Consider the following 25,117-nt stretch of genomic DNA (forward strand, 5'->3'; position numbering starts at 1 on the left):
TTCTCAGCTGAACAGAGCAAGATGATGGAGCCTAGAGGTTCAGCCATTTTTAATACGGTGATACAAGCAGTGGAAGATTGTTTTGCACGCCTAGAACAGAGTGTACGTGCCGCCTGTAAAGTTACTTCAGTTTCCTCTATGACAGGAGTAGCCACACTGGATCGCATAAATACACAGAATATGGCAGAAGTTGAAATACACACCACAAGTTTGTAACGCCGCCAACATTGGTGTCTCAGGAAAAAGCCAAACTTGTGAGAAACAGGGCATATTACGATACCAGACTAGACACAGCACTTATACCAACTCACCTCAGCAAGATAATGCTGTCCTAGGAACTTCATCAGGGCTATCTACCATGATGAGATGGAGACTAATTTTCCATGACAGGAGAATAGCTGGAAAACAGCTCAGATCGATTGAAGAGATGGCGGATATCATAGAAAATAAACAAAGAGCTAAGCTCAGTCAAGGCGAAGCAACAAGCTTTGAGCTAATTTCTTATACACATGAAAGTCCAGGATATTCCTCCTCTTAATCACTACTAATGGAGCTCAGCATGGAAGTCTTTGATGAATCGCTATTCTATCTACATCAGCCACTAGTCACCAACGTATTGCCTCACACTATATTTGAAATCGATGCCTTATGGATTCCACCTTTTTATAGATGGCTGAGGAGCTCTCTTTGGCTGCTTCAAGGAGAGCAGCTACAGAAGACCAGAAGTTACCGGGCAGGTTTAAAAACGTACTTGCTGCCAAAAATAGGAATGGGGTAAAAGATGTAAATGTCTTGGCTTGATGTCTACAGCATTTCATCAGGGCAGCCTATAATGTACACTTTGTATGATGACTTGCTAGTCTGATTTAATATACCTGTTACTTATACGCCTGTTACACTGCATTGATTATGTTCTTATGCTTTTCGTTATATTCCCTGAATAAGTTGTGTTTATTCTCTCTACTAGAGTAATCCTCATATGTTACAATTTATAGTTCAGCCCTAGCTTGGGGCACGCTTCTTCTCTTCCCCGGTTTGATGCAGGATAACATGAGGGATACTCACCAGAAGCTTCATATTATACAGGACTGTTTATGTAATGTTCCACTATTCTGCTAGATTTAGAATTGCTTGTGTTTAATGTTTGCAAATTTTATAATTGCTTGTGTTTAATGTTTGCAAATAGTTTCAGATAGCTTACGCTGGTGGAGAAGAGAGATTCATCATACTAGTTCAAAACCAGGGACAATCTTATACTAGGGCACTATGCTATGGAGAAGTTTATTTATGGGGGTTTGATGTATTTACACATATGTCATATAAGTATTAACATCTAAACCTGCTGCCGTTCGATAAAAAAAAAAAAAAAAAAAAAAAAAAAGCAGGACTCTTTTCCTCTGGCTTAAGTTGCACAGATAAGTACATCAGTTTGTTCTTAGGTTTCAATTGTTTTTAACTAAATATGGCAGGACTGGCTTAGAATATGGTAAAAGTGCATTAAAGGGACACTGTACCCAAATTTTTTCTTTTGTAATTCAGAAAGAGCATGCAATTTTAAGCAACTTTCTAATTTACTCCTATTATCAATTTTTCTTTGTTCTCTTGCTATCATTATTTGAAAAAGAAGGCATCTAAGCTTTTTTTTGGTTTCAGTACTCTGGACAGCACTTTTTTATTGGTGGATGAATTTATCCACCAATCAGCAAGGACAACCCAGGTTGTTCACCAAAAATGGGCCGGCATCTAAACTTACATTCTTGCATTTCAAATAAAGATACCAAGAGAATGAAGAAAATTTGATAATAGGAGTAAATTAGAAAGTTGCTTAAAATTTCATGCTCAATCTGAATCACGAAAGAAAACATTTGGGTACAGTGTCCCTTTAAATATGGGGCATTTGACAATTTTTTCTTTTGTTCCCCCTTCCTGTAACAAGTTGTGATATTTCTCTCTGTAACCTTTATAAACAATGTCCTATCTAGATATGCCTATACTAATGTATATTATGCTGCTGCGCTTACATAAGAATGAAGTCACTTCAGGGTAGATAAAGAAATAATGTTATAACAATTTGCAAGGGGTATATTTGTTGAAACCTATATAGTTATTGAGTCTGTTTGACATGCAATCTTGGTTCATGTATGTATGTGTGCATATATATACCTGTGTATGTATGTGTGTAGGTGTATATACGTTTATATATCTATAACTCCAGCAATACTAGACCTCACTGAGTTGAAGGTGATAACTTTGTTACCTGTCGCGGGGTATAGGGCCCATACCCTTGCGGCGTTTACATAATACGCTGGATAGCCTCACCTATATATTATTTTTTATAAAATTCGCTGTGACTTTATTTATGTCTTGAAGATACTATATTTGTTGTTTAGCACTGTCTTATGATTATCCGGATACAATCTGTTCATACCTTTTACAGCTATTAATCTACTTAATTTTGCTATGTATTTATTCCAGTAGCCCCACTTTACAGATGTACTTCAGGAAATTTTGCTTTGACTTTAAAAGCCATTTTTCCTCATAATTCCTACTGGCACTAACAATACATATGTTATCTCCTACTGAGCAAACAACCCTTGACTATAGATAATTGCCTAATAGTCAATGTTCCTATATTAATCCCGATTCCCTACCAATATCCGCATAAGAGTCCTGTCTTCTAAATATTAGCCCCACTCTCCCTCCCATAAAGGGTTTACTCTTTAGATATGAGAGGGTACATTCCTCGACCTATTTCCCTCAACAACCCAATCCTGTAAACTTCCGCTAGCTCTGCCCCCATCCCCTCCACTGCTCTACCCTTTTCCATCTCTCTTCTCCTCCCCTAAATTTGAGGGATCATTTAGAGATTATCTGTAAATTCACATATGTCACCAGAATCTACCCTCATCCCCCCCTCCCTTCCCTTCTGTCCTTTTCTCTGCACCAATGAGCTTACCATGTAAGCATTGGAAAATAAATCCTATAGAACCCCTATTTTTATTTCCATGTATGTCTAAAATTCCCAATGCCCATTATCAACCTATAGTAATGGTGATGTGATAGTTTCCCAGATACAAAAAAGCAGCGAAGACACTTATTGGCTAAATTATTTTCCATAACAATGATACACCTTGGTATCCAACAAGTCTTGATTGGTTAGACCATGACTATCCACACCACTGTGCATGATACAAATAGTTGCTCATGGCATGGCTTGAGAATATTCTGGTAATGTGACATACTTTATATTTGTTTCAAAACTACCTTATTATCTCATTTTGGATACTGCTGCCCCAAACTACTTGCACTGTTGATATTCATGGCTCAAGAGTGGCCGTTGATTGAAACGGGGAATAGCCAAATATATGAAAATAAAATGAAAGAGGTTACAAACTAAATATATAGGTTAATACTTTACATTTAGCTGTACTTATATATCAGAATCATATTCTATTTCGATGCTATAAAGTACAAGATGTATATTGTAGATATGTTTTCACTGTTGTATTGTCTAAGCTCAAAACACTGTGATGTGACTATATTGGAACATTGTTTGTGCTGACATTCTGTATAACCTCAATACAAATATATATTGAAAAAAAAAAAAAACCTATCATTGATTTATTCGCCAGAAGTAATTGCATAAGAACACATTATCAGATGTATAATGTAAGCGAGAAATATGAAAGATAACAGCATTGAGCCTAGGAACACATAAGGGAAAGTACCTTGGTATGCCCCTGATAAGCTTGGGTGAGGCTAAAGCAGACTGGCCAGATGCTTTGGGCCTCAGCCAACCTGCAGGGAGTTTCCCGGGGTCTGTGGATTTGCGCCAGAACTTTTACGTAAGTAAACAATATAAGAGAGGTACCTGTGGGCAATCGGATCAGGAGACTTGTGACCCGTCGATGGTTGCATCGTTCAGTGTTGTTCCTGTGATCACCTTTTCTCCTGTTCAAGATTGCCCAGATGTCTTCTCCAATCGCGCCACAGGACAGGATGCTGAGATGCGGGATCACGGTGTTGTATTATTTGTTTGTTTAAAACTAGCTAGAATTGTCTGAGTAGTAGTATAACATAAGATTGTTATCTGTGGTTGCACAGGCAACTTGGTTATAATTTTCATTGCTAAACTGTAATCGAAAACTGCATAGATAGGGTAGGAATAGGATAATTGTACGAGCATTGCAATCACATAAAGTGTTATAAGCATGCATAGAGGTCTGTGGTACATTGTTGTTATAATTATATTGCAGAATAAAACCATTATTGTTATCATAAGCATTGCAAAAAAACGGTGTGACTTGTCAGTTGTTTCCTCGCTGTAAGTGATATATGATAAGTATACATCCTGAAAAAGAACCTCATAACACCGCTCATTAACCATTTGTTACAGGTCTACTCAGACTTTGTTTTTTTGCATGGAATTCTTTGTATATGATATATAGTATGTATAGATTGCACTCTGATTTCATCAGAGTGCGTTGTACAATTCAAGCACACCAGAGTAAGACCTTGTACAAAGACAAAGTGCCTACAAAAACAAACAAAAACATGTTTAGACATTTTGTATATAAGAAATTGGCAACATGTGCAATAGCTGATTGGCTGGTACACTATGCATGGAGCTTACCTACCAATAAGTGCTCTCTACGCAGAGGCTGGGCATGAGCACATAGTCCCGATCTGTCATTAACAAGACTAAAGCAGGATTTTATAAACTGCGTAGTAGAGACTTCTGTACGTTACCTGTATACTATCAACCCCTATGTCCCTTTAAGATGATCATATCACTGAGGTTTCTGGTTAGTTACTGTAAATATTATCCCATTCTGATGACAAAACCAGGTGACATGCACGTGACGTCCTGCTTACCTCTGTGTGCATCAGGAAGGTCTGAGGTTTGGTTCTCGGTCTTGTCAGACATTATCAGATATTCTTATAATGGTTCCCCTTTACTGACAAACGCATTGATTTGTATTTTACGTGAGCTTCACAGTAACAGGAGTCTAAACACAGAGAGGGAGAGAGAGAAAGAGAGAGTCTCATGTACAGATCATTGTCATATGGGGTATCATTAAAGGGACACTGAACCCAATTTTTTTCTTTTGTGATTCAGATAGAGCATTCAATTTTAAGCAACTTTCTAATTTACTCCTATTATCAAATTATCTTCATTCTCTTGGCATCTTTATTTGAAAAGCAAGAATGTAAGTTTAGATGCCAGCCCATTTGTGGTGAACAACCTGGGTTGTGCTTGCTGATTAGTGGATAAATTCAAGTATTAAAAAAAATATTCAAGTTCAAATAAACAAGTGCTGTCCAGAGTTCTGAATCAAAAATTGGCTGGCTCCTTAGCTTAGATGCCTTCTTTTTCAAATAAATAAAGCAAGAGAATGAAGAAAACATGATAATAGGAGTAAATTAGAAAGTTGCTTAAAATTGCATGCTCTATCTGAATCACGAAAGAAAAAATTTGGGTACAGTGTCCCTTTAAATATGGGGCATTTGACAATTTTTTCTTTTGTTCCCCCTAACTTCCCTAACAATACATAGCTTTTTTATTTTTTAACTAATTACAAACCTTTAATTTGACAACCTTGCGCTGAAGCGGTTTCCAATCATTTACATTTATTGTTTTTGAATATCAACTCCATTGTGTTTATTTCTTCTGTGAGTTACCCACGCAAAAACATAATTTATGCTTACCTGATAAATTTATTTCTCTTGTAGTGTGTTCAGTCTACGGGTCATCCATTACTTATGGGATATATTCTCCTTCCCAACAGGAAGTTGCAAGAGGATCACCCAAGCAGATCTGCTATATAGCTCCTCCCCTCACATGTCATATCCAGTCATTCGACCGAAACAAGACGAGAAAGGAGAAACCATAGGGTGCAGTGGTGACTGGAGTTATGATTTAAAATTTAGAACCTGCCTCAAAAAAGACAGGGCGGGCCGTGGACTGAACACACTACAAGAGAAATAAATTTATCAGGTAAGCATAAATTATGTTTTCTCTTGTTAAGTGTGTTCAGTCCACGGGTCATCCATTACTTATGGGATACCAATACCAAAGCTAAAGTACACGGATGATGGGAGGGACAAGGCAGGAACATTAAACAGAAGGAACCACTGCCTGTAGAACCTTTCTCCCAAAAACAGCCTCCGAAGAAGCAAAAGTGTCAAATTTGTAAAATTTGGAAAAAGTATGAAGTGAAGACCAAGTTGCAGCCTTTCAAATCTGTTCAACAGAGGCCTCATTCTTAAAGGCCCAAGTGGAAGCCAGAGCTCTAGTGGAATGAGCTGTAATTCGTTCAGGAGGCTGCTGTCCAGCAGTCTCATAGGCTAAATGTATTATGCTACAAAGCCAAAAAGAGAGAGAGGTAGCCGAAGCCTTTTGACCTCTCCTCTGTCCAGAGTAAACGACAAACAGAGAAGAAGTTTGCCGAAAATCCTTAGTTGCCTGTAAGTAGAACTTCAGAGCACGGACTACATCTAGATTATGCAAAAGATGTTCCTTCTTTGAAGAAGGATTAGGACATAATGATGGAACAACAATCTCTTGATTGATATTCCTGTTAGAAACAACCTTAGGTAAAAACCCAGGTTTAGTACGCAGGACTACCTTGTCTGAATGAAAGATCAGATAAGAGGAATCACAATGTAAGGCAGATAACTCAGAGACTCTTCGAGCCGAGGAAATAGCCATCAAAAACAGAACTTTCCAAGATAAAAGTTTAATATCAATGGAATGAAGGGGTTCAAACGGAACACCCTGCAGAACTTTAAGAACCAAGTTTAAGCTCCAAGGAGGAGCAACAGTTTTAAATACAGGTTTAATTCTAGCCAAAGCCTGACAAAAAGCCTGGACATCTGGATTGTCAGCCAGACGCTTGTGTAAAAGAATAGACAGAGCAGAAATCTGTCCCTTTAGTGAACTAGCGGATAAGCCCTTTTCTAAACCCTCTTGTAGAAAAGACAGTATCCTAGGAATCCTAACCTTACTCCATGAGTAACTCTTGGATTCACACCAATATAAGTATTTACGCCATATCTTATGGTAAATCTTTCTGGTAACAGGTTTCCGAGCCTGTATCAATGTATCAATAACCGAATCCGAAAACCCACGCTTTGATAGAATCAAGCGTTCAATCTCCAAGCAGTCAGCCTCAGAGAAATTAGGTTTGGATGGTTGAAAGGACCCTGAATTAAAAGGTCCTGCCTCAGAGGTAGAGACCATGGTGGACAGGACGACATGTCCACTAGGTCTGCATACCAGGTCCTGCGTGGCCACGCAGGCGCTATCAGAATCACTGATGCTCTCTCCTGTTTGATCCTGGCAATCAGTCGAGGTAGCAATGGAAAAGGTGGAAACACATAAGCTATGTTGAAAACCCAAGGGGCTGCCAGTGCATCCACCAGCACCGCTCCTGGGTCCCTGGACTTGGATCCGTAACGAGGAAGCTTGGCGTTCTGGCGAGATGCCATAAGATCCAGATCCGGTTTGCCCCAACGACGAATCAGTTGAGCAAATACCTCCGGGTGAAGTTCCCACTCCCCCGGATGAAAAGTCTGGCGGCTTAGAAAATCCGCTTCCCAGTTCTCCACACCTGGGATGTAGATCGCTGACAGGTGGCAAGAGTGTGACTCTGCCCAGCGAATTATTTTCGAGACTTCCAACATCGCTAGGGAACTCCTGGTTCCCCCTTGATGATTGATGTAAGCCACTGTCGTGATGTTGTCCGACTGAAACCTGATGAACCTCAATGTTGCTAACTGAGGCCAAGCCAGAAGAGCATTGAATATTGCTCTTAATTCTAGAATGTTGATTGGTAGGAGTTTCTCCTCCTGAGTCCACAGTCCCTGAGCCTTCAGGGAATTCCAGACTGCTCCCCAGCCTAGAAGGCTGGCATCTGTTGTTACAATCGTCCAATCTGGTCTGCGGAATGTCATTCCTTCGGACAGATGAACTTGCGACAACCACCAGAGAAGAGAATCTCTTGTCTCCTGGTCCAGATTCAGCAAAGGGGACAGATCTGAGTAATCCCCGTTCCACTGACTTAGCATGCATAGTTGCAGCGGTCTGAGATGCAGGCACTATGTCCATTGCCGCGACCACCAAGCCGATTACTTCCATACACTGAGCTACTGATGGGCTTGGAATGGAGTGAAGGACACGGCAAGCATTGAGAATCTTTGATAACCTGGACTCCGTCAGGTAAATCTTCATCTCTACAGAATCTATAAGAGTCCCTAGAAAAGGAACCCTTGTGAGTGGTAACAGAGAACTCTTTTCCACTTTCACTTTCCACCCATGCGACCTCAGAAATGCTAGAACTATCTCTGTATGAGACTTTACATTTTGAAAACTTGACGCTTGTATCAGAATGTCGTCTAGGTACGGAGCCACCGATATGCCTCGTGGTCTTAGTACCGCCAGAAGTGAGCCCAGAACCTTCGTAAAAATTCTCGGGGCCGTAGCTAACCCGAAGGGAAGAGCTACAAACTGTTAATGTTTGTCTAGAAAAGCAAACCTTAGGTACCGATAATGATCTTTGTGAATCGGTATGTGAAGGTAGGCATCCTTTAAGTCCACTGTGGTCATATATTGACCCTCTTGGATCATGGGTAGGATGGTCCGAATGGTTTCCATCTTGAACGATGGAACCCTTAGGAATTTGTTTAAGATTTTTAAGTCTAAGATTGGTCTGAAGGTTCCCTCTTTTTTGGGAACCACAAATAGATTTGAGTAAAACCCTTGTCCTTGTTCCGTTCGCGGAACTGGGTGGATCACTCCCATGACTAAGAGGTCTTGTACACATTGTAGAAATGCCTCTTTCTTTAACAGGTTTGTTGATAACCTTGACAGATGAAACCTCCCTTGTGGAGGAGAAGTTTTGAAATCCAGAAGGTATCCCTGAGATATAATCTCCAACGTCCAGGGATCCTGTACATCTCTTGCCCAAACCTGGGCGAAGAGAGAAAGTCTGCCCCCCACTAGATCCGTCTCCGGATAGGGGGCCCTGTCTTCATGCTGTCTTAGGGGTGGAAGTAGGCTTTCTGGTCTGCTTGCCCTTGTTCCATGACTGGTTGCTTCTCCAACCCTGTCTGTAACGAGCAGTAGTTCCTTCCTGTTTTGGAGCGGAGGAAGTTGATGCTGCTCCTGCCTTGAAGTTACGAAAGGCACGAAAATTAGACTGTTTGGCCTTTGGTTTGGCCCTGTCCTGAGGAAGGGTGTGGCCCTTACCTCCTGTAATGTCAGCAATAATTTCCTTCAAGCTGGGCCCGAATAAGGTCTGCCCTTTGAAGGGAATGTTAAGTAGTTTAGACTTAGAAGTTACATCTGCTGACCAGGATTTAAGCCATAGCGCCCTGCGCGCCTGTATGGCGAATCCGGAATTTTTAGCCGTAAGTTTGGTTAAATGCACTACGGCATCTGAAACAAACGCATTAGCCAATTTAAGTGTTCTAACTTTGCTCAAAGTCTCGTCCAATGGTGCTGTGCGAATCGCCTCTTCCAGAGACTCAAACCAGAATGCCGCTGCAGCCGTGACAGGCACAATGCATGCAAGAGGCTGCAATATAAAACCTTGTTGAACAAACATTTTCTTAAGGTAACCCTCTAATTTTTTATCCATTGGATCTGAGAAAGCACAGCTATCCTCCACTGGGATAGTGGTACGCTTGGCTAAAGTAGAAACTGCTCCCTCCACCTTAGGGTCTGCCATAAGTCTCGTGTGGTGGCGTCTATAGGAAACATTTTTCTAAATATCGGAGGAGGGGAAAATGGCACACCGGCTCTATCCCACTCCTTACTAATAATTTCTGTAAGTCTTTTTGGTATAGGAAAAACGTCAGTACACACCGGTACCGCATAGTATCTATCCAACCTACATAATTTCTCTGGTATTGCCACCGTGTCGCAATCATTCAGAGCCGCTAACACCTCCCCTAGTAACACGCGGAGGTTCTCAAGCTTAAATTTAAAATTTGAAATTTCTGAATCCGGTCTCCCCGAATCAGAACCGTCACCGACAGAATGAAGCTCACCGTCCTCATGTTCTGCAAATTGTGACGCAGTATCAGACATGGCTCTCGTGTCATCAGCGCACTCTGTCCTTAACCCAGAGCTGTCGCGCTTGCCTCTTAACTCGGGCATATTGTATAATACTTCTTTCATAACATTAGCCATATCATGTAAAGTGATTTGTAAGGGCCTTGATGTACTCGGCGTCTCAATCTTACGCATCTCCCGAGCGGGAGACGCAGGTACTGACACGTGAGGAGAGTTAGACGGCATAACTTCCCCCTCATTGTCTGGTGATAAATTTTTAACCGGTACAGATTGATTTTTATTCAAAGTAATATCAATACAATTGGTACACATATTTCTATTGGGCTCCACATCGGCTTTTGAACATAATGAACAAGCAGATTCCTCTGTATCAGACATGTTTAAAAAGACTTAGCAAGGTTTTCCGGTAGGAAGGCGGAGCAACAAGACTTGTGCTCCTACTCGGCGTTCTGGCCGACAGCTGCTATCTCAGCCTTCAATTTTTGCCCGTTGTACCTGTTTGGGCTAGGGCTTACAGCTTGACTTATCACCGCAAGCTAAAGGGAAACTTCGTGTTGCAGTACTTGCAGCGGTAAATCCGCATTCTTTTTTAACTGTCCCTGAACCTCCGAGGAGATTATTTTCACTTACCCTTCTTGGCTGTGGCATAGAGAGTTGCCAGACTCGCGGCCCCCCGGCGGGGTTTGCGAGTGGTAGAGCGGAGGGTGAGAGGAGGTAAAGTGGGGCTCCGTGAGTGACGGGTGATTCAATCCTGCCCGTAAGCAGTCCCAGAGGGAGAACCCAGGAGAGACCGCCCCACTGCAGAGCAAGTAGTACCGGATGTAGAGGTGGGCTCTGTTCCGGTGGTGAAGCGCCGCAAGGATATGAGTGTGAGTCCGCAGGGGTGCACTGCTCTGGGTTACGTGTTGGTGAGGCTGCAGTGATTTCCGGCGGAGCTGTAGTGGTCGGCGGTCTGTCGGATCAGGTATTCGGTACTGGGGTTCCACAATTCAACTTTCCTGTGGCTTGATTGCATCGCTCCTCCGGGTAGGAGTGCCCCCGGTTGGTTGTCAATCTCCTCCAAGCATAGCCTACATTCCTGGACACACTGTAAGTAATACAGGACTTTGACTTTTTATGCTATTTACTCCTCTTGGTTTCAAGGAGCACAGACCGGATTCTAAAGGACATAGTATTTCCCCCAGCCGGGCTTGCTAAGAATTTTAGAATTGAAGCTACTGAATCAGGAGCGAATTATATAAGGCCCCTAACATTAAAGGGCTCTCTGACTTGTTAAAGGACTCAGCTTGGGGTCTATCTAGACTGGGATTATTTTTCTTGTCTCTGGTCTCAACTCAACATTCTATACCCTATTTATCCTCCAGAGGACTTAGCAGGACAATGTACATTCACTTTCATGTTTATTTTTTTCTCTGCAGGTTACTATAAGGGGTTGTTTTGGATCTTGTCCCCTAATTCTGATCTTTGCTTAGTCGCTCAAAGTAGATAAATGCAGGCATTTGTGTAAGGGCTTTTCGCCAAAGTCACCTCACTTTCACAGATTACACAATTAATGTTTTCTTTTCTTTTTCAGGCTATTAATATGTAAAGGCTATATATTTTTTTTTAATTTTTCCCTTGTGTTAGCCTCCTTTGAATGGTATTATATACACCATATTCACGTTAGAGCACTATTGTTAGTATACACTTATAGGAGTAAGTAGATAAGGGAGAGAGTAGGAACGAAAGGAAAGGAAAGAGAGGGAGAGGGAAGAAAGAAAGGGGCAGAGAAGGGAAGGGAAAGAAAGGGAAAGAAAAGAGGAAAGAGAGAAGGGAAGGAAGGAAAAAAAAGAAAAAAAAAAGAAGAAAAAAGGGGGGAAAAAAAAGAAAAAAAAAAACAGAGTTAAACATATTTTGCTGTGGTTGTACCTCACGTATTGTGGTTTCACTATTTTTCCCCATAACGGGGGCCAATTTTTTATTCACTCTGCATAGTATTTATCTATGTTATTACTTTGTCTTTTTCACTATTCATGGAAAAATTTATAACGCACGTTAATAATAGTTCACCCAAAATGCCTGCTAAACCCAGGGATAAAAAAAATACCAAAGGAGGCGACACGAGTATAGATATATCCTCAGAAGGTGTATCTTCAGTAATTGATACCCAGGTGCTGATCACCCAACTAACAGCAATTTTCTCTCCCCAGTTTGAGGGTATTAAAAGAGACCTGGGAGGTATTTCTACGGAATTAACTATACTTTCAACTGAAGTCAAACAGTTTTCACAGAGAATTGGGGAAGCAGAAAATAGAATTTCTACAGTAGAAGATAAGCTGACAGCCCAAGAGGCTACTATTCAGGCCCAGGAAGTTAAACTTAATAGTATGCAGTCGCGCCTGGAGGATCTTGAAGATCGCTCCAGGCGCAACAACATTAGGGTTATAGGTTTACCTGAAACACTAGAATTTGAGGATTTGGTTAAATTTACTTCCTCCACCCTCCCCCTTGCTATCGGGTTTCCATCTCAGCTTCTCCCCCTAGCAATCGAGAGAGCCCACAGAGTGGGTCCCAGAAGGGATTCAGCTGGTGCTCTGGGTAAACCTAGGATGTGTATTTTTAAGTTGTTGAAATTTCAGGATAAGCTTGAGATCCTGAAGTTGGCAAAGAAAGCTGGTTCACTAGAATTTGGGAACAGCAAGATCTTGCTGTTCCAGGACTTCTCGGCGGAAACTTCCGCTCGCAGAAGACTTATGGCACCGTATTGTTCACAGCTGATTTCTAAGGGGATTAAAGCTAGCCTATTCTACCCTGCTAAAATTATAGGGGAAAACAAGGGAGCCAAATTTATTTTTAACGAAGTCCGGGAGGTTAAAGATTTTCTGAGAACCTTAGAGTCCTAAATTTAAGTTCATTGTTAAGTCAGAGTTTCTCTTTTCCTTTTTTTTGTGAGAGTTTAGGTCCTGGTTTATTTAGTGATTTTATCGGTTTGGTCTATTTTGTGATTTTTATCTGCTGTTTTTATTTCTGGATTGGGTATCATGAATATTTTGATAATGTATGAGAAATATGCATATGTTAAAATGTGTCGTGTAAAAATGGCTGAAACCCCATTGTGTTTTTTTTTTTTTCTCGCCTCCTCTCCCCCGCCCCTCCTCCACCCCTCGGATGTTACTGCCAGTTGTGTATCCCTTTTAGGGTTTAGGCGTGGTTATGAGAAGGGAGAATAACAGCAATGGGCTGTAGAATTCTTTCGTGGAATGTGGGGGGGATATCCTCTCCCGCTAAGCGCAAATTGGTTATTAAAACATTAGCTGTAGAAAAGCCAGATGTGGTTTTTCTGCAAGAGACTCATTTAGATGCAATAGAAGCTTAAAATGAGATGGGTCGGCGAGGTTTTGGCCTCATCTTCTCCATCCAAAAAGCGAGGAGTTGCGGTTCTTTTTCATAAAGATTTGGATTATCAAGTTACGAAAGTCGAGTTTGATTCTTCTGCCCGGTATATGTTGTTACAGGTAGTGATAAAATCGGTTAAATATGTATTTTGTAATATTTATGCTCCCAATAAATTCTCAGTAAAATTTTGGGACCGGATCCAAAACATAATTTATCCCTTTATAAAGGAGAACTTAATTATCTGTGGAGACTTTAATGCCACCCTGAGTCCAGAGCTAGATCGTTTTTCAAGAAAGAACGACGCTAAATATAAGTATCACGCCAACTACTTTAAAAAATTTTGTATTAAATTGACATTGACTGATATTTGGCGGTTGCAAAATCCTTTGATCAGAGCTTACACATGCGAATCTAAGTCATTCAGGACATTCTCGCGGATAGATTTTTTCTAATCGCGGAAGCACTGACAGTTTTTCAGCTTAAAACGGGAATTGGGGAATTTTTGGTATCAGACCATGCTATAATCTCTTTATTTATTCTTGATACTTATGACGCACGTTCACACACACGGGTTTTTGGGTTCCCTCGTTTCTTATATGCCAACCCTAGTTTTTCTTCATGGATCAAGTCTATCTGGCATGAGTATGTTTTGTTTAACTCGAACTTTAGTCACAAGGCAGAGGTTTATTGGGAGGCGGCTAAGGCGGTGATTCGAGGTAAAATAATAGCCTACTTGAGTTTGCGTGCAAAAAAAATTAAGGAACAAGGGAGTTCCCTTGTTGCAAGATCCAGAGCCGCCTACAGGGACTTTCAGTCAGATCCCTCCCCATTAAACTGGGCAGTGTATCTTGAGGCCAGGAAGGAGAGGGAGATCTATATAAAGCAGAAATCGCTGGAGGAAGAAGCAAGAGTGAATCTCAAATATAGGAGCTTTCATGGGTGTTCGGCGAAACATCTGTCCCGCTTGACTAAGATCAGAAAAAAAAAAAAATTTATCGCTGTTATAAAAAATGGCGAGGACAGGTTTTTTAAGCCGGCAGAGATCTCCCAGGAATTTTTTAAGTATTATCAAGAACTATATTCGGCTGTTGCAGCCGACCACATTAACCAAAAGTCCTTTTGGTCGACCATAAGTATTCCTAGGATTCAAGCAGAAGAGTTGGCTGTGCTGAATCAGCCGATATCGCGTGAGGAGATTGGTACAGCTATTGATAATCTTAAGCTTAATAAGGCTGCTGGCCCGGACGGGCTCCCGGCCGAATTTTATAAATTGCTCAAGGAAGAATTGCTGCCCTCTTTAGAGGCTATATTCAATAATTATTATCTTTCTGAAAATGGGATCTCGGAAAATTTTGCTGCAGCCAATATTTCACTCATTGCGAAAAAAAACAAAAATCCAGAGAACATGGCCTCATATAGGGCAATATCAGTGCTCAATACTGATTACAAGCTTCTGGCTGGTATTATTGCTTGTAGATTGAATCTCTGCCTACAGAATCTGATCCATCAGGATCAGACCGGATTTATGACCGCCAGAAACTCGACGCGGAATATTCGAAGGGTCATTACGTTTTTGGACTACATGTCGAATTTGGAACCAGATCCTTGTAATGTCGGAATTCGTGATTCTGCAGTCTTAACCCTAGACGCAGTCAAGGCTTTTGACTCCATTGTCTGGGAGCATTTATTTTCCTCATTACAGAAATTTGGCTTCTCTGGCAATTTTATTCTCTTTATTCATAAAATTTATTGTAAACCAATTTCGTTTCTCCTGGTGAATGGGATTCGCTCTCAGGGGATTGTTCTACATCGAGCTACTAGGCAGGGGTGTCCTTTATCTCCCCTTTTGTTTAATGTGGCTCTAGAACCCCTAGCGGTCAGATTTCGCGATGTATTGACAGGAATTTCATTGGGATCTCATCGTTTAAAAACCCTTCTTTATGCTGACGATATGCTGATTTTTGTAGATAAGCCCTTTCAATCGATTCCAATCATTCTCCAAATCCTCTCTCAGTTTAGTTCTTTTTCCGGCTATTTGGTGAATTTAGAAAAGAGTGAACTCATGTATATGGGCAATAACTCGTCTGGTCTGGAAAATTTTCCTTTTAAGGTTGTCAATACAATTAGTTATTTGGGACTCGAGTTGCATAAGAACCCGAAAGTATGGTATGTTTCGAATTTCGTTCCCCTCCTGAAAAAAATTAAAATAGATCTGCAGTTATGGGCTTCATTTCCGCTGTCAATTTCAGCAAAGGTAAACCTAATAAAAACGATTGTTTTTCCTCGTCTTCTCTATGTGCTACAGAATCTTCCTCTCTTTATTTCCAGTTCAGATATTAGAAAGCTATACAGTGATTTTTCTAAATTTATCTGGAAAGATAAGAGACCAAGGATTGCACTAGCTAAACTTATGCAAAGGTCAGACCGTGCTGGGTTGGCGCTGCCTGATGTCAGGTTTTACAACACGGCTGCTCTGATGAAATTTGCCGTGGATTGGGTGGCGGAAACTAATAGGTTAGCAGTTAGTCAAGAGGAAGCCTTTTACATTCGGCCTTTCGCACTTGGTGCGTTGTTACATTGTAATATAAAACAGCTACCATCTAATATCAGTAAATTGATATCCTTTAAAAATGTTGTGATTGCGTGGCGGAAGTTTTGTACTTGTCTAGGTGTAGATCCCTCAGTCTCAGAATATCTACCTATTCAGGGAAACCCTAATTTTATCACAAGTATTTATCAGAAGGTGTTCAAATCCTGGGGGGACAAGGGACTGTTGTTTGTCAAGCAATTATTGGGGGCCGATAATCTGGTGCAGACTGCGGAGTCTCTGTTTCAAACTTATGATCTCCCCAGGTCTGATCTGTTCGCGTATTTCCAGATTCGCCATTTTATGTATGAGCAAAATTGGGAGAATAGTATGTTAGCGGAATGGTCTGTCATCAGAATGTTAATTAAGAAATTCAGTATGGGAAGTTCCTCTATCTCCTTAATATATGATATTATGCTCTCTAAACAAACTGATAAGCATCTGCACAGCATAAGTACTTGGTTGTCCCCGGCTATTAACGATATCACTGTGGAGAAGATCATTCAGAGTTGCAATATGGTCCATAAGTGCAGGGTTTCGGTGTCCTGGAAGGAATCGCATTGGAAGCTCCTGAATAATTTTTATCTGCACCCGCTTAAATTACAAAAAATTTCTGATTCTGGATTAAATAATTGTCCCAGGTGCTCAAACTCTAGGGCCGATTTATTCCATATGTTTTGGTTCTGTCCCAAAATCAACCAGTTATGGCATAAAGTGCTTCATTGGTTTAATTCGTTATTCGGGGTAAATTTTGTGCTTACACTTCAAGATGTGGTTCTACTTATAACAGAAGTACATAGAAACTCGGCAGCTATGACCTACACGTTGAATACGATTATTCTAGCAGTACGTCATCTTGTTCTATTAAATTGGAAAGCTAAGAGAGCACCGAGCCTAGAGAGGTCTTGTAAAGAAATCCAAGGCCAAATTGTATTTGAGTCATATCATCTCTCGGAAGCTTCTGAGAAGAGAACTAAGGAGTTTTTACAGGGATGATTACCAATCATTTTGTCATATCCCCTCCAGATTCAAAAGCAGATTCTTGCCCCGGTCCGAACTACGGTCTGCTTTGCTGAATTAGTTGTATCAGGGGTATTCCCGGTATCCTGGGTAAACACGGTTGTATAATTTGGTATCTGTCGGTAGTTCTGTTTTGGACGCATGGGCAGCGGTAAGGTATTATGTTGTTGAAGGGGTGGGGAGGGAGGGCGGGAGAGTTAGGGGGGCTCTTTTCTTTTCTTTTTTTTTTTTTTTTTTTTTACTATATCTAATCAATCACACGGAAATTTATAATGTAAAGGGCTGTTTTTGTTAGTATCGATATAGATATAGATACATCTTTGTTATGTCAATTTGGTCTAAAGAATCATATTATTTGTAGGCAGGTAGCCGTTTAGAACTATTTAGGCTGGATGAAGATTGGAATTAGTGTCTGTTAATTTCCATCATGTTAATGTATTATTTGTTTTGATGTATACAGAGTTACTAGATATATAGCGACATGGAGCTGTGTCTCCAGACAAGATTTATGAAATGTCGGTTTTTTTTCTATTTTTTTTTTTTTTTTTTTTTTTTTTTCCTTCTGTATGATTTATCCTTTATGCACTAAATAACGAATAAACAAAAAAATGATTTAAAAAAAAAAAAAAAAGACTTAGCAATGAAGCTAGCAAGCTTGGAAATCACTTTCAATAAGTTTACAAGCAATATAAAAAACGCTGCAGCGCTTTTAAAAACACAGTTGAATAATAAAGAAAAAACTAATTCAGTTACAGTCAACAATTCTTAACGAGAAATGTATTAATTAGCAGAGGATTGCACCCATTTAGCAAAAGGATGATTAACCCCTTAATACCCAAAAACGGATATCAAATTAAGATTAAACGCTTTTATCACAGTCAAACCACTGTCACAGATCTGCTGTGACTGATTACCTCCCTCAAAAACGAATTTTGAAGACCCCTGAGCTCTCTAGAGACGTCCTGGATCAAGGAGGAAGAAAACAGGAAGACTGTGCTAGAATTTTAACTGCGCAACAAGGCGCTAAAACAAGGTCCCTCCCACTCATATTACAACAGTAGGAGACCTGATATAACGGTTTCTATGTAGAAAATACGTTAGCCATGTGGAAAAAATCATGCCCAAAAAGATTTATCACCAAAGTACCTCACAAAACGAATAACATGCCAGTAAACGTTTATTTTTTTTGTTTTGTTTTTTTTTGTTTTGTTTTTTAAAATAACATCTTGAATGTCATGCAAAGTTATCACTACGCCTGCTACCAGTCGCTTCCACTGCAGATAAGGCTTAAATATAATTTCAGTATTAACAGCAATTTCTCAGTCAAATTCTAGTCCCTAGAAAATAACTCAACTGCGCATACATTTATCAGCCTGATACCAGTCACTACTACTGCATTTAAGGCTGTACTTACATCATATGGGTAACAGCAGTATTTTCTTAGTCAATTCCATTCCCAGAAAATAATGTACTGCACATACCTCATTTGCGGGAGACCCCGCATGCTATTCCCTTCTTTCTGAAGTTACCCTACTCCTCAGAATGTCGAGAACAGCCAGCGGATCTTAGTTACGTCTGCTAAGATCATAGAAAAACGCAGGCAGATTCTTCTCCAAATACTGCCTGAGATATAAAAAACGGCACACTCCGGTGTCATTTTAAAATAACAAACTTTTGATTGAAGAATAATTAAGTAAACTCCAGCTCCTCTCGCGACCTCCTTCTTTGTTGACGGTTGCAAGAGAATGACTGGATATGACATGTGAGGGGAGGAGCTATATAGCAGATCTGCTTGGGTGATCCTCTTGCAACTTCCTGTTGGGAAGGAGAATATATCCCATAAGTAATGGATGACCCGTGGACTAAACACACTTAACAAGAGAAATATATGCTGTCTTTTCAATAGACCTAGCGCTTTTAGAAACCAACTTTAGTTTGCATTAATTAATGAATTAATCAATGAACATTGAAGCCCAACTTGGTGATAATTCTCTGGAATTCCCTTGTGTACCCATGAACAGTTTTACACTATAATGCATTTATTATTTTTCCACATCACAAACATTGTTTAATGGCACCTGGAGTTTGATAAGAAGCCCTATTTATACCCCGCTGTCTTAAATTAAGATGTCTACCATAGGAATTTGACTACCGCGTCACTTCTGGTGACGTGTAGTCAGCTGCTGGAGGGTTGTGGCGCTCTCTGCGCATGCAAACAGCTGTTTAAGGCAGAATAAACAGCGCTCACTAGAGGCCCAACCTCCTACAAACAGCTGTTTAAGGCAGAATAGGAGACAACTTATTTTAGAACACCGGTGTTCTAAAGTAAGTTGTCTACCGCGTAGGAATTCCCGCCTGATTGCTCTGTCCTTCTTTCCATAACACAGATTTTATTTTGCAAGAATTTTGAAATAGTTTTTACTTGCTGTATTTAGTTCCTTTTTCGCCGTTCTATACCTTTATAGCAATATCTCAAATTAGTCAACGCTATACCGTGCTGTATTTTTGTGTTTTCTGAATGATCATTTCCTAAAGCCTCTAATATAATCCTCAGACATGAACAGTGAGCGCCACAAACCTCCAGCAGCTGATTAAAGTCACCGGAAGTGATTCAGGTCTCAGCTGTGTCACAGGGATGAATGGGATGAATGGGCTTTTATCAGTTTGTCTGCAGTTTGTCTGCCTGAGCTACTATCACTTAAAGGGACAGTAAACACCTTGTAATTACAGGACATTTCTGTTTGTGTGGCTATAGAATAACATATCAGCCAAGGCTAACATTAAAGGGACATGAAACCCCAAATTTTTCTTTCATGATTCAGATAGAGAATAAAATTTTTATAACCAGCAGCGGGTACAGTAGAACCAGATTACAAATCTTGCGCCACGCAGGGCCAAGTATCACATGTTAAACACACAGATGAAGGAAAACAGGCACAATTTGAAAATTATAAATATATATATATATATAAAATAAAAAAAGGCATCCATACTGGACTGTACACTCTACTGGGGTTTTTAAAGCCTTTTTTCTAAACACCACGAATAGTCTAAACATTCTAATAAGAAATTACCTAACAAAATTAAAAAATGAAAACACAAAAAAAAAAAAAAGGTAACAATGACAATAAATGATATACTCTCTTCAAAATGCAAGTATAAGTAAATATCTTTCCATATATGTTAGTTCTGAGGACAATTAACTCTTCAATTTTATAGAGAGAGAAAGAAAGAAGAGAGGAGAGGAAGAGAGAGAAAAAAAAAGGGGAAACAAAAAAAACATTGCAACTTTAAAAACATATATGTTCAGTTTTACCGATTGATCAACCAAATCTTAGTCATATCGAGTTACTGAATTTTCCATTTTGTATAACCAGAAGCAACCGTAACCATAAAATAAGTAGAAAAGGGGGGAAGAGAAAAAAAAGGGGGGGGGATAATAAAAAAAGGCATCCCATCCTCCCCTCTCACCCCATCACCCCATTACACTCCTCTTACCAGATACCTAACAAAACCAATTCTGAATTTCGGAAGGGGAAGGTCAGATATTCAATTTCAGTCACCGAATGACTTAATAAAAACTGACCAGTTCTTGAAAAAGATTTCGATATCCTCTTCATCACTTATATTGGTATCTCTCTGTTCTAACATGCATTGTTTTTTAAGACAATTTCTGACTTCCAAAATCGTGGAAGCCTTATATTTTTTCCAGCCTTTAAAAATTAGATATCTGGCTGCTAGGATTGATAGAGTTATTAGCTTTTTTTGTTGTTCTCCACTTTGTTTTATGCAGAATATAATTTGTATTAGTGTGAGAGCCAGAGGGGAAACTTCTAATAAGTTGTTGAGCCAGTATTCTAATTTGTGCCAGAATTGCCTAATTTTAGGGCAGTTCCATATCATATGTTTTAAGTCTGCTGCAGGGGAGGAGCATTTTGGACATTTATTAAATTTGAATTATATAATTTATGGCCCTTTTCTGGAGTAAAGTATGCTCTGTGCAGCAATTTAACGTGTGCTTCTCTCCAAGTGGCAGAGAGCGTAGCCCAAGTTACTTTATTAATTGATTTTTGGATACATTTTGAATCTATTCTATTGGTGGCAATTAGCCTATTCCAGTCTAACGCCAATTGTCCTAAGAGAGAGATTCCCTTGCTATTTCTTAATAGCATATAGCAAGGGGTTATTGACATATACCCACTTTTGATTAGTGTCAGCCAGCTTTCCAATTTTCCCAAGATCCAGCACCAAGCTATGTTACTGACCAGTTCTGAGATGTAATGTCTTACTTGTAAGTATGCGAAGAATTCATTGTTTGATAACTTAAACTCGCTTTTTAATTCCTCAAATGTTTTTACACAATTTGTTTCCTTTCTGATACATTGTTGAACTCTTTCCAGTCCCAACAAAAAACATTTATTAAATATTGCTGAGTTCAGGCCAGGTTGAAAGTTTGGGTTCCCTGTTATTGGTGTAAATTGTGAAACATTGCAGTTAATTTTTAACAGAGTCCCTATTTTCCACCATGCCTTTACAGGGTTCGAGATGGTTTTGAGCTTCTTAATTTCAGAGGGTAATGCCTTTGGCGCACAGTGTACCAACCCTGCTGGGAGAAATGGATGACATATTTTCATCTAACACTATATTAGACACGTAGTTTTTCGAAAGAAGCCAATCTGCCACTGTTCTTGCTAAAAAAAACTAAGTTATATAGTCTAATATCAGGTAGGGCTAGTCCTCCAAATTCTTTCCCTGCCGATAATTTGGATAGAGATATCCTGGATCTTTTCCCTTGCCAAATGAAGTTTCTAACTGCTGTATTATGAGAACGAATATCTTTTTCGAAGACTAAAATTGGGGTATTTTGTAAAATATATAAAAGTTTTGGGAGAAGAACCATTTTGTATAATGCTATTCTACCAGATAATGATATTGGTTGGTTTTGCCAGGTTTTCATTTTCTCCCGTATGTTTGTCAGGATTGGTGTTATATTGAGTTTATATAGATCTGACTGTTTAACTGGAATAGAAATTCCTAAATATTTAAATGAGTCAGTAACTTCTTTAAATAGACAGTCCTTTATTGATTCTGAGTTCTTCCTAAGCCAATAGATCTCAGATATGGACTTGTTTATTTTATATCCAGAGAAGGATCCAAATTGTTCTATTATACATATAAGTTTAGGTATACTTGTCTTGGTATTTGCGATATAGAGAAGTATATCGTCCGCGTATAATGCAATAATCTCGTGTTTATTTATCTTAACTCCCTCGAGATCTTTTCTAATCCTAAGTGCTAAGGATTCTATAGCTATGTCAAAGAGAAGGGGAGACAGGGGGCAACCCTGACGCGTGCCCCTCTGAATTTCAATTTCTGAAGATAAGGAATTATTAACTATCAATTTCGTACATGGTCCCTTATATAGATTTTTTATAAAGCTAGGAAATTTGTCTTTAAACCCAAATTTATCTAAAGATGTGAATATGGACTAAAAAAAACTGAGTCGAAGGCTTTTTCGGCATCGATTGCAACTATTGCAAGGTCAGGGTTGCCCTCTACCTCCCCTCCATTCTGGCAAAAATATTATGTTGTCATCAAAACTTCTCTTATCTTGGATGTAGAATTTCGTTGCTTAAGAAATCCTGCCTGATCTTTATGAATAATATGAGACCACATTGAAGTCTGCAAGCTAAAATTGAAGCCAGAATCTTATACTCAGAGTTCAAGAGGGCTATAGGCTGGTAGGACTCCTTAAGGGAGGGATCTTTCCCCCTTAAGAAGAAGAGTTGTATAAGAAGCAGAAAAACTAGGTGGTATGGTTTTACCGTTAATGTAAAAATCATTATAGAGGTTACATAAGAGTGGGACGATTTCTGGAGCTAATATCTTAAAAACCTTGTTAGGGATCCCGTCTGGGCCCGCTGCTTTGTTTAACGGCATCTCAGAGATCATCTCGCTAACTTCCTCCTCAGAAATTGGGTTATTCAGATTATTTATTTCCTCTGGAACTGTGGGGCAATTTATTTTTCCCCAGAATTCCGCGGACTGATCTTCATCAGTGGTTCTTACAGAATAAAGATCTTTATAGTATTTTGAAAAGGCCTCTGAGATGTCTTCAAATTTTGTAAGAATCTTCCCTTCTTGTTGGATTTTGTCATTCAAGGGATACTTTTTTTCTCCCTTAACTAATCTAGCTAATAATCTACCAGATTTGTTACCATATCGATACATTTTGGCCTGGAATCTGAGATCCCTTTGTGTTTCCAGGAGCAGTGCTAAAGCATCTCTTTAATTTTTGGCTTTAATGTATTTAGCCCAGTTGAAAGATGATTTTTGCAGAAGGTAGCGATTGTAAGAGTTTACTACGAAGTTGGTAGCTTCTATCTCTCTTTTCTTCAGTTTCTTTGATACCATGGCAGGGTAGGCTGTTATTTCACCTCTGATAATTGCCTTTGCAGCTCCCCAGAAGATTTCCGGCCTATCAATATATTCAAAGTTAAACTCAAAATATTCTTTAAATTTATCGTTCAAATGTTTTTTAAATTTTGAATCATTTGCCAAATAATAGGGAAAAATAAATCTTACCGGAACATTTCTTATGCGGTTTAAATGTATCTCCAAGAAAATAGGAGAGTGGTCAGACAGGATTATGGGTGTAATTCCTGCTCTTATGTTTATTGTACATAATCGCTCGTCTATTAAGAATAAATCTATTCTAGATAGCGTTTTATGCGCTTTAGATAAGCATGTGTAATCCCGCACATTGGGGTTCTGCATCCGCCAGATATCCTTTACCGCTAGATTTTGAGTGATTTTATTAAAAATGTTTGTTTCTAAGTTATCCCTTTTATGCTTTATTTGTCTACTACTATACCTCACTCTGTCCAAAGGAGATTGAGGGGCCATATTGAAGTCACCCCCTACAACCAAGTAGCCTTCTGAGTAAGACAATAAGCTAGATTGTATTAGATTCCAAAATTCATAGTCTAATTCATTGGGTGCATAAATATTACATAGTGTGTATGTTTGTTTAGCAATTTAAATCTCCCCTCTGGGTCTACTCTTTTGCCTATCAAGATAGCCACTCCTCTTTTCCTCCTAATACTGGGTGAGGCAATTACCTCTTTAATCCAAGAGCCTTTCATTTTCATTATTTCCTCCATGTTTAAGTGTGTTTCTTGCAGAAACATTATGTCTGCTTGCATCTTTCGCATGTGAGAGATGATAGCTTTCCTTTTTATGGGGGTTGAAATACCCCCTACGTTCCAGGAAATGACCTTAAATTTGTCTGATAGCTTTGTCATCTATCCTGACAACATGGAGAGAAAAAGAAAAATGAGAAAAGCACAGAAAGGGAGGAGGGATGAGGTGAGAGGGGAGGAGAAGGAAGAGAGAAGAAAAAAAAAAGGGGGGGCAAGAAACTCAATCAAATGAAAATAGGGGGAAAAGTACCCCATCTTTTTTCTCTCAGCCCTGGAATAGTCCCTTTCCAGGGTTTGCATATCTTCCTTGAAAGTCATAATAGACTTTTACAAGGCCTGCTGAATTAATGAACCAATTCTATCGGCGTTCCTAACCCTTATTCCGCTTACAAGGAGGGAATTATCCTATGGAATCTAACTCAGATAAGAACCTTTCGGCCTCACGTGCATTTTCATAAAAAATGTGTTTCATCTTTGATGACCACTTTAAGTTTAGATGGGTAAATTAAAGTTGCTCGTATCCCTCTCTGTATTAGTTTTGTGCAAATTGGTGCTAGTTCTCGTCTTTTAAAGAAGTTTCGACTGAGAAATACTGAAATAAGAGAATTTTAGCTCCATCAATACCGATGGGTTGTTTCTTCCTATATTGCTGAAGTATGTTAACTTTATCTTAGTAATACAAAAAGCGTACTATTACTGGCCTAGATCTGTTGTTAAGTTTGTTATCAGGCGGAAGTGGGCCTATCCTATGCGCTCTTTCCACTATTATCTGTGTGCCAGGCAATTCAAGGAGTTGAGCTAAGTTTTCTGTTATAAACAGGGTTACATTTTCATATTTTTTTCCCTCAGGTATAC

General features: G+C 39.5%; 1 protein-coding gene across 2 annotated transcripts in view; it reads right to left on the reverse strand.

Moving 5' to 3' along the window:
• Positions 1-25,117, reverse strand: part of LOC128657224 (gastrula zinc finger protein XlCGF57.1-like) — a 129,755-nt gene that overhangs the window by 78,289 nt on the left and 26,349 nt on the right. For both annotated transcript variants that reach the window (XM_053711489.1, XM_053711488.1), the window contains exon 2: positions 4,876-5,009. In XM_053711489.1, the coding sequence (XP_053567464.1) occupies positions 4,876-4,927 (52 nt within the window). In that variant the 5' untranslated portion in view covers positions 4,928-5,009. The remainder of the gene's footprint in view (positions 1-4,875; positions 5,010-25,117) is intronic.

The sequence above is a fragment of the Bombina bombina genome, chromosome 4, assembly GCF_027579735.1.
Source record: "Bombina bombina isolate aBomBom1 chromosome 4, aBomBom1.pri, whole genome shotgun sequence".
Lineage (NCBI taxonomy): Eukaryota > Metazoa > Chordata > Amphibia > Anura > Bombinatoridae > Bombina > Bombina bombina.